Here is a 10,870-nt window from a genome sequence, read left to right as displayed (position 1 = left end):
AGAACTAAAGATGTCCTGGGGGCAAGTGTCTGTTCTTTAGCTGGTGACATGTTTTTTTTTTTTTTTTTTAGAACTAAAGATGTCCTGGGGGCAAGTGTCTGTTCTTTAGCTGGTGACATGGTGGCTTTGTCTGGGGGCACCTCTAGATTCCTCAGCTAGCTCTGGGTGACTGCAGACTATTTTTCAGGTATGGGACACAGGGACGTGCTTCAGCCTCTTCTTCACGTGGAAGTGGTGACTCCAAAGAGTTTATGCCTTCCTCCAGCTGTCTTCAAAARCTGGAGAAGCCATTTGCTCCCACCTCTGAAGAAAAGGCATGCTGGAGTGTATTTTGGCTCATGAAAATCGTATGTCTAAAATCATTCTTTGTGCAGTCATAATCTGATGCTGCTGCAGTCTTTGAGACTGTTCTGAACAGCACCAGGTGTGTGGTGTTCCTGAATCTCTGTATAAACAAGCAGTGAACGAATCTGTACTTGTACAGTGTGCAGAGCTCTGTTCCTAATCTTTAACAGCCTTTATTTTGTTAGATTGCAGAGTGGTTGTTAGTTTCTTTCATGGTGTAACAATGTACTTTGCGCTGCTGATAGTCCAAGAGTTTTTTCCTAAGCAAAGAGTTACATTGTGCATGTGTTCTATTTTGGTCTGTGCCATATTTTAAGGTTTTTGTTCATTATTTGGGCTTATCTAAAGTACATAAGATCAGCACCTCCTCATCCCCTACCATTCATGTTGGATAACAGCAGGGAAGAGGGACCTGAGAAGGTGTTTAAACTTGAGATATAGAGRTAGAGAGCTGTTGAAGGTAGTTGCTCACAAGGACAGGGATGGGCCAGAGACAGAAGAAAAATCCTAATGAGGAGGTAAAGTTTCCAGAAATTTAAAGGCATGTCAAGGAATTTTGATCCAAGTCTTCAGCCCAGCCAGGAACAGGCAAGAGTGCTTCTGCCATTTTCAGGGTGAGCTGTTTGCACTGGACCCTCTGAAATCCTGTTTCAAATGTTAGCATTTAGAGGATCATTCTGATGGTGCTCCAGCATTTGCTGTGGTTCCTTCTGCCTCATCCTGTCTGCTTTTGATTCAACAGGCACTAAGGTCTGTTTAAAATACTGCTGTATTGCAACTTTTTTTCTATGCTGAGGAAATCCATTAGTTTTAGAGCTAAAAATTAGAGYCATAGATACCCAGAAATAGCAGTGTTTCATATTAATTTTACAGCAGGAGAGCCTAACTTTTTTACAAAAAGTGTTTACTTACTTTAAAATTGATACATTTTAAAGTAAGTGTATTGGTGTGAACTACATTGGCTGCTTCTTGCCAGTTGTATGTAATCTGTCATTGTTCAGACAGACTAATGGCCAGTTAAGATTGTAAATCAAGCTTCTTTCTGCTCTGGGTACTGATCTTACCAGCACACACAGTGTCTGTTTGGCCTCACGGGGCATTTTGCCTGTTATGTCTTCCAAGGCTTCGTAGTAGTATTGGGAAGAATGTTGATTTTGAAGGGATACCAAGGTGTGTGCGCTAAATTATTCTGTCTGCCCAACCCACCCAAGATAAGACTCAGTGTTTTGTCTTGCAACTAAGATTGTTTAATGACTTGGTGCAACACTGTGGTTGGGACAAGTTGGAAACATGGGTTCTTGGCCAATCCCAGTGCTTGTGTTGAGGCCCCCATGGCTTCTTGGGGTCCTTTCCTTAATTTTGTGCCCTTGTCTTTTACACTTTATCATCGTCCACCAGTCACTTTTCTAGTCCTTCCCTTTTGTTAATCTCAGTAGTTGTCTGGCTGACTTCACACTGCAGGGCTGTGTTCAGCTGACTGCCATCTCTTTTTTTAGATCACTGCAGAGGTCGATTCCTCCAGTCGATCAGGAGCTGCTGGAAAAGAAACATACTACTGTAGTTAGGTAGATTGTTGATCCTGGGAAAACACAGAAAACTAGTTGTGTTCTGACTTTATTATATGTGTTCTATGAACCCGTTAACTTTCTCATCAGCCATTTCTTATGGTGGAAAAGAAGTGCTGCCCCTCCTTGTTTTTTGAATGGAGATAYGGACTTGCCCACCCCACGCCCCTCTTTTTTTCTTTTACTATCCCACTGTTGTCTGGAAATCTAAACTTTAATCCAGAGTTATTTAATATGCTTGCAAAGCTTGAAAATATTAAACTATTTCAAGTATGATAGAAGAGTCAAAATACATGCAGTACATATTCACAAATAGTTTTGTTTTGACATTTATCTTGCTGTAGTCATTCTGCCAATTGGCTTCAGGAACGGCTACCAAAAGAATGAACAGATGTTGCATTCATTAGTTCTCATCTGGCTGTGCTTCGTCTTGCAAGACAGACAAAATCATGATCACATTAAAAGACTGTAATGCATTTGTAATACGAGTTCCCTTCTGCTGAACAGAATGATAGCTTTGCAAAGCTGCTGCTTTTAAGCTATGATATTTTGCTTAGTTTTCATATAATGGATATGACTATATTGCCAGTGATGTCATTGCTTTTTCGTCTGGAAAGATGTCATGTGAAAAATATTCCAACATAACACTGARCAAACTGCTGCCCCCTTCTTCCCCCCAGCGTGAACTCCCCGTGTCACTGCTCCTGTCGCTCCTTCTGTCGCGCTGTGGCTGACCATAGATGCGTGCCGTTTCTGCCGGAAAGACAGGCGTGCTTTAGAACAATAATGGTTTATGTGCGTCGCCCGAGGATTTTGTCGTTAGTCCTTTGTGGTGTTTCTGCGCGCCCAGATCGAGGACAGACGGATGGCCGTGGGCTGTTGGTAGTCCGTGCACACTTGTGGCACCGTGCGGCGCGGCGGCCCCGGGGCGGGGGTGCCTGTTTCCCGGTTGCTGCGGTTCGCAGTGGGGAGGGTGCAGGACCCTTGCCGTGAGCGAGCAGCTGCCGGTTTCCCGTTCGAGGGCAGCGCTTCCCCGCCGATCCCGAGCAGGCCCCGGGGGGCCGCGGCCGGAGCCGCAGCGAGCGCATTGCCCCCGCCTGCGGGCGGCCCCTCCCCGGGCCCGGCCCGGCCCGCCCCCGGCCTCCCGCGCTCGCTGTGGGGCAGGGGGACGGGCGGCGGGACCGGCCTCGCCAGCAGCGCCCGCTGGCTCCGGGACCGTGTGCTGGGCGCCCGCCGGCCGGGCCGGGGTGCGGGAGCTGTCGCCGAGCCGCGRCGGGAGGGCGGTGGAGCCGGCTCCGGCGGCCGCGGGGATGGAGGAAGGCTTGTCCTGCCTGGCCGCAGCCTGCGACCCCTCGGCGCTCGTCACCTTCTGCACGGGTAAAATAGCRCGCAGGGAGGGCTCCCTGGAATGACCGCCGGCGCTCTCCTGATCCCTGCAGGGACGAGGGGAAGCCGGTCGCTGCCGGGGCAGGCTCTGCCCTGCCAGGTGTGAGGGTGGCTCCTCTGCAGCCCTCAAGCCTGCCCGCGGGCTGAGGGGCTCGCTGCCGTGCGGCATCCGCACCGCGGGGAAATTAACGAAAAAAAGATAGCAGAATAAAATCGTGATGTGTGTGGGTAGCGGAGGAGGCGGCGGGAAGGTAAAGATGAAGTTAATGCTCGCTGCGCAGAAGGCGCGGAGCAGCGTGGGTCCCGACGGGCCGAGGCTGGGACAGGGAAGAGTTTCGTGCGAGGGACCTTTCTCAGCCTCGTGAAAGGGCGGCTCTTGCGTGTCCAGCCCTTCCTTTGGAGCGCTCGGTTTGACGCTCTCCAAAGGAAAAGCCGGAGGAAGCCCCGGTGGGACTCGYGCGGGCTTCAGGCAGGCGGCAGTAAAGGCTTGTTCTGGGTGGGGAGGTCACAACTGCAGCTTTCTGTGTTTGTGGAACCTGTATTTGCCTTTCAGAGCTCAAGGTTTCCCCCTCATCCCTTTATTTTTACCAGTGTCATAGTGAAAATGAAATATTTCAATGTGTCTTTACTTTCTTTAAACAGCTGCTATCTAAATAGTCGCTCTTGAGTGCAGATTAGGCAATTGATTTCTGCATTCTTGCTGTAGCTCCCAGAAGTATACGGTCTTAAAAAGACCAACCAACCATGGCCATAACCTACAAATAATATCAGAGATAAAGTGTGTTCCTCTTGTACATGGCATGGAAGCGTTTTATTGCAAATGAAAYTGAGCACCCGTTCTTTGTTTGCTGATTTATGTCGTGCAGTTCGGATACAAATGCAGCATCTTGCATGTAAAACCTTACCCTTGTGTCCCAAAATRTGATGGTCCACAGCAAAGTTCACTTAAAATAAGAGCAAGTGCTTAATGCATAGATTTCTATGGGCATTTAGTAGAAGAAAGGAATGACTTTGCTATAGTGTACTTCGCTAAAGTCAGCAGTGCACACTGTACTTTATCAGCTTCAGAATTCAAAGCATTTAGTTTAGAATTCAAGATGTTGCAACCCTCAAGAAAGAGGGGAGGGTAAATTGAAAATGTTAACACTGTGAGTGCTTTGGATGATTTTTTTGCAGGCGTGCAGAGATTTTTACTGTAGAAAAAGACTTTTACTGTTTAGCTGTTTGTCTGCAGAACAAAATTCAAAAGAACAGCAATTTTTATAGCTATAGCTTGAAGCTTTATTATTGATATGTAGAGGTTTATGTTGCCAACATTTCCACTGACTTTAATGGCTTTTAGCAAGAGTTTCTGTGATTGTAAAAAATGTAGCAGTGTCTCAAACTTCAGCTTGAGACATATCTTAAAGTTCTAAAATGAGTGTGACATAATGGACTTACCTTTGAGGTTTGTATAGAAATCTAGCAAAATAAGATACAAGAAATSCTTTCTTTTCTCAATGCATGTGCTCTATTCTACCTTTTTCTGCATCTTAAGAAATTATTTGGCTAAAATCTTGATAGAAGACTGAACATTTTACTGGATAAGATAGCATTTGTAAGAAAGCATGGCTTTGGATATTCTTAGCAAAATAGTGTGTTCTGTTGATTTAAAACTTGATTCCCACTCGCACAGTTAAACCTAATGTACCTTTATATCAGGTTTTTTGAGGATTGTGTGTTGGTTTGCATGTAAACTTAGAGTGATAAGAATCTTGTATGATGGAGTATGAACAAGTGCTTTGTTCCTATGAAATTTCTAACTTCAGCCTTGAGGACTTTTAGTGACTTCACACTGGTAACAAGCATGGGAAAGCCTGAGATTAAGTTGTAGAAAGAATTTATTTTTTCTTCTTTTTTGTTGGGCTATGCATGCTCATTCTTGCATTATTTAAAGGAGCTTAAGGCTTTATACTAACAGTGGAGTATTTCAGGTGAGGATTTGGGGTATGATTTATTTTGTTTTTTAATAAGTATCCTATAGTGATATACTTTTCTATAGGAACTGTTCTACCTTTAATTGTGATTTGTTTTGTGCACAGGTGTCATTGTACATATCTCTAATTTCTCGTTTCTTGCCAAAGCTAAAAATTAATTYCTAATTCAGCAGTAAAGAGCTAGCACTCCCTTTTAATGTGTGGGTTACAAGTCCTGATACGCAGCTTAACCAGATTTTTTTAAGAGTTTGCTTGGTGTCAATAGGGAAGACTTCTTTTTTTTTTTCTACTTTTCCTAATTAGCTTTTTGTAATTAAAGCTAAAGCAAGSGCATATCCCTTAGGAAGAGCATAGCTATCAAACTGGATATGAGCTAGAGTTTATCTCAGATGACACAGATCAGGATAGAAATTTTCAGTTTRACCAAGGGAAATATTTACCTGCAAACAGATCTTCAGTTGGCATGYGTCTTGATCAAATATTTATCTCCARTGACACTTGGCATTGAAATTGGTATTTATAAATGGGGGAAAAAACCAAACAAACTACAACATCCCTGTATTATTAGGTTTGATTGCTTTCAGACTCTTGATTTGTGTGCATTTGTCCTTAGTGTTAAGGCGGTTGCTGGAGACATTGATGGTAARGGTGGGGTTGTAGTGGTGGCTCTGCAGGGTTTCTCCAGGGGTGACACTGAGTCTTCCCTGGGCTTGGTGCCACTGTGCTGTGGAGGGCACCGTGACTGGCAGCGGCTTTGCCACCTGCCTTGCTGGCAGTCAGTGACAGTGGCTGGCACATCCTGCTGTTCCTGCTGCCTTGCTTCCCTGTGCAGGTGCTGGTGCAAAAGTACATAATTTGAATTAGAATCTGACATAAGGGAATTTGCTGTAAGTATTTGGGTGTTACAAGAGCCTTTTTCTTTCTAGTACATGCACTGTAACAGCAGTGCTATGTATATGCAACATAAAATTACAAATACTGTAAAGATCCAGAGGGCTTTTCCACACTCTTTAGAAGGTTAATACTTTGACTGAATGGAAGTTTCATTTCTTTAACTCTTTAACTCTTTAAAAGGTAGTTACTTTTCAAAACTGTACTATCATTTTTTGGTAACTTTTTTTTTTTTTTCTATTTTTCATGTTCAGGTCTCTAGCTGGCTCCTAACAGTTCTAGGAACACATATTAGTCATCAGAAGGGGGTTGAGGAGATAATAGTGACTTGTGCAGGGTAATGGTTAGCGTTTTCTTAGCATTGGCAGAAAGCAATTGCAAGTTGAAGKAACTGCAAGCCACTCTTGAAGTTGCTGAAGTATCAAAATTGGTGAAATGTCAGAGGTGGAGTTGACGCAGCAAACATGTCATTAAAGGTCAGATAGAAAGGTTCAGGCTGCACACGCTTTCTCGGCACCAAGTCTTTGCTCTCAAATTTTGAGTAATGCCCTGATCAAGAAAGTATCTTTATGAACCCCACATCACAGCCCTGCTTCACACAGATCAGTAAATTCATCCGGAAATAGGTGGCATTGGAAACTTCCCTCTGGCAGCATGAGCAGCTAAAGGCTTCTGTTAGCTAAAGCTAACCTGCTCCTGCTGTGAGCCAGAACAGCTTTGAGAGCAGAACTTGCWGAGAAATACAGAGAAAGTGCTGTACATGCAGATCCTGTCCTGTGAGCAGGAAGAACAAATAATCAGACATGACAGCCGTTAGTCACAGATCTTTATTGTGTGATGAGAAGATGCCCTTATGCATSATAAAACCAGGATTTAGGTGACCTGTCTTCTTGCTTTGCTCTTACAGCACCTGCTTTGTTCTTTGGATCTTCTAAAAAGGCATGCATTTCTTGTGTTTTGCCCTGGTTTGCCRGTGAAACTCATCAGAAGCATTTAAAACAATGATAATACCCACAGTCAGATTTCTGATACCTGCGAAGTGCATCTAAGGAAACGTTTCCTTCCACAAGAACTTGATTCTGGCCTTGTGCTGGCAGGGTCACTTGTCCTCTCCACCCGTGAGTCGGTGCTGGGAGGACTTCCCCCTCTCTCCGAGGTGTGCAGGTTGCGTGCCATGGAACGCTCTGGCATGAGAACTTTGTCCTGTGCAACTTGCAGGTTGCAAGTACGGTCACACCTAGTTTAGAGCGTGGGCTTGCACAGAAATTACACAGGGCCAAGTGAAGGCGGAAACTTCKAGCATGTTGACACAGTAGGTTAGTAAATGTGGATTAGTAGGTTAAACAAGCTGGCATTTAGTCTTGAGTAAGAGCAGTGTGCTTGAGTAGTTACTGCATGGAAGCTCTGATGCTGTTAACTYTCTCTTGGGCTCACTCCATCGTGGTTTATGTGGCCGTACCCCAGTTTGTAGCCTGAAAACGTATTTTGTTAAAAATGAAACAATAGTTGTAAAATAAGATTATTGGAAAGGTTAGAAGATGCTGAAAATTTATAAAATAATTTTGTTGCTGTTGATGTAGTCTGTTGTGGTGGGAGGAATATTTTTCATGCATGAAGGCTCCTGTTATTTTGGCTGGCAGTATTATGCAGAGATAGTGTGCTCCTGGATGGTTCTTTTATATGTATAAATAGCTGAATTAGCATAGCTAATGCTTAGTAAGTGTATGTGGAATTAATCTATTCTAAAACATAAGCATTAGCGGAATGAACTAGATAATTCAGTGGTTTAAGATAATAGCTGCTTTCAAAGTAACTATTATCTTTTTAGCTTTAGATTGTTCCCCCCACAGTTATCAAACAAATAGAAATCTCCAGGATTTTAAAAAGAGAATGAAACTGAATTGTAAACACTGGAGACCTGCAATATGTAGCTTTTTCCAGCATACTTTTCACTTCATTAGTTGGAATATATTAGTAAAACATCTATGAACTTTATTTCTGTCTGTTGCAGGCAGGCCTTACCAGCATTGCTGCTCCTGATCTGTTATGAAATCCTGAAAGTGTCACCCAGTGGTAGCCAGAGAAGAGCTTTGAGATAGATCTGCAAGGGACTGACAGCTGATGTGGCCTTGGCAGGTTGAATGGCAATTCAGAGGCTCTCTGGTTGCATTGGTGCTCATGTACTTTTGCAGCAAAACATTCCTGTTTGGTTGTTTTTTTTTTTTTTTTTCTTTTTTCTTTTTTCTTTTTTTTTTTTTTTGGAGGTGAGCTGAAGTTGAGGATAACATCACATGTGAGGCTGAAATGGTCTGAAATCAATGAATTTTCAGTGTCCAGTGAAAAGTGACCCCAAACAACTTTTTCTCCCCACGAGGTCCTCAAAGGGTCCATAAAGGGTCCCCAGGGTGTCCCTAAAGGGTCCCCAGGGGGTCACAGAGACACAGGAACCTCTCCTGAGGGGGTTACTGGAGAATTCCCAGTGGGAAAAGTGACCCCAACCACCTCCTTCTCCCCATGGGGTCCTCAAAGGGTCCTTAAAGGGTCCCCGGGATGTCCCTAAAGGGTCCCAGGGGGTCAGAAAGGGACCGGGTATCCCTCCCGGGGAAATTGCAGGAGAATTCCCAGTGGGAAAAGTGACTGCAACAGCCACCCCCTTCCCAAACGGGTCCCCAAAGGGTCCCAAAAGGGTCCCCAAAGGGTCCCTAGAGGGTCTCCAAATGGTCCCAAGAGGATCCCCAAAGGGACAGAGGCTGTGGGTGCCCAGCAGGACGGGCAGGAGCTGTCTGAACGTGGCTGGCACAGCCTGGGCACAGTTTTGGAACCTCCATTCTGCCATCCCTCAGCCCCGTTTGCTCCAAAACGCCGCTTTTGTTGGCATTTCCTTTGTCTGGGGGACGCTGAGGCGGTGGCACCGCAGGGCCCAGGCACAGTGACAGTGCCCAGGGAGGCAGGAAATGCCATCCACGGGTTGGGAGCTGGCACAGAGACAAAAGCATCGATTTAGGAACCTCCCAGACCCTTCTCCTTTCCCCTGAACCTACAAGACACTGATCTGCACCCCGCATTTGGAGATGATTTGGGACCGCTGGGAGAATCCCAAACAAAAACTGAATCTCTCCTGGCGCCAGCCACACAGAATTTCTGAGGCTCTGGGGTGGTTGTGTGGACTCTGTGTACAGAAAATAATTCAGGGTTTGTTGGAAGTCACGCCTCTTTGTGGACATCTCACTGTAAATACTGAAAAGGCCAAAAATCCTCTTTGGACCCACACATGGGGTTTCTTACAGAGCTCATGAATTTTCCTCATGGAGCTTCTCTGAGCTGGCAGGAAAAAAAAAAAAGAGGGGATTTTCCTGAAAAASCCCAGCAGGGAAGCTGCTGGCTGCTCCACGCTGGGGCTCTGCAGGCTCCCTGCACCCTGCAGCACCCACCAGTGAGCACGGGGAGCACCCACTGCTTTTCCCCGAGCAGGAAAGGGCGTTTTGCAGAGTGTGTTTTTCACCTCCACACACACAGGGGCACGGGGAGCATCTCCCTGCAGGTGCCCTGTGTGGAGGGAGTCGGGGGCTGCTTGGGTGGAGGGATTTGGGTGGAAATCCCGCTGTGACCCTGCCATGGACGCGGCCCCCATGGGGCACACGGGTGGGACAGGTGCCCTGCACACATGGGGCACGCACGGGTGAAGTGAACATGGATAGGGCACATGGATGGGGCACGGATAAGGTGAACATGGATAGGGCACAGAGGGCACATGGATAGGGCATGGATAAAGTGAACACGGGTAAGGCACACAGGGCACATGGATGGGGCACATGGATGGGTCACAAGGGTAAGGTGAACACGGATAGGGCACAGAGGGCACATGGATAGGGCACAAATAAGGTGAGCACGGATAGGGCACACAGGGCACACAGGGCACATGGATGGGGCACATGGGTGAGGTGAACACGGATAGGGCACACGGATAGGGCACACAGGATACATGGATAGGGCATGGATAAGGTGAACGCGGATAGGGCACACGGAGAGGGCACAGAGGGCACGTGGATGGGGCACACGGGTAAGGTGAACATGGATAGGGCACACAGGGCACATGGATAGGGCATGGATAAGGTGAACACGGATAGGGCACACAGGGCAAATGGATGGGGCACACGGGAAAGGTGAACACGGGTAAGGTGAGCACGGATAGGGCACACAGGGCACATGGATTGGGACACGGATAAGGTGAACACAGATAGGGCACATGGGTAAGGTGAACATGGATAGGGCACACAGGACACTTGGATAGGGCACACAGGGCACACAGGGCACATGGATAGGGCACAGGGCACAGAGGGCACACGGATAGGGCACACGGGTAAGAGGCACATGGATAGGACACCTGGATAGGACACACGGGTAAGGGGCACACGGGTAAGGGGCACACGAATAAAGCAGACAGATAGGGTGAACAGGGATAGGGCACACGGAGAGGGCACATGGGTAAGTGGCACACAGTAAGTGGCACACGGGTAAGGGGTACACAAATAAGGCACATGGATAGGTGTTGTTTTCAAACCAAAACAATAGAGCACATGGATAGGGCACGGATAAGGTGAATAAGGATAGGGCACAGAGGGCACACGGATAGGGCACGCAGGTGAGAGGCACAGGGTAAGGGGCACATGGAAAAGGTGTACACAGGGCACACATGACGAGGGTGCA

The 10,870-nt window shown here is 46.5% G+C and overlaps 1 protein-coding gene across 2 annotated transcripts in view; it reads left to right on the top strand.

Moving 5' to 3' along the window:
- The window catches only part of EML4 (EMAP like 4), a 145,142-nt gene that overhangs the window by 53,848 nt on the left and 80,424 nt on the right, over positions 1-10,870 (top strand). The window contains exon 1 of one of the 2 annotated variants that reach the window (XM_057367669.1): positions 3,206-3,287. The exons of the other annotated variant lie outside the window; for it this stretch is intronic. Within the exon in view, the coding sequence (XP_057223652.1) occupies positions 3,221-3,287 (67 nt within the window). The 5' untranslated portion in view covers positions 3,206-3,220. Of the gene's footprint in view, positions 1-3,205; positions 3,288-10,870 lie in introns of those variants that run through there. 2 annotated transcript variants of the gene reach the window in all.

The sequence above is a fragment of the Malurus melanocephalus genome, unplaced genomic scaffold (assembly GCF_030028575.1).
Source record: "Malurus melanocephalus ecotype Western Australia unplaced genomic scaffold, MMel_1.1 scaffold_82, whole genome shotgun sequence".
NCBI classification, from domain to species: Eukaryota; Metazoa; Chordata; class Aves; order Passeriformes; family Maluridae; genus Malurus; species Malurus melanocephalus.
This window is presented reverse-complemented; position numbering and strand designations above follow the sequence as displayed.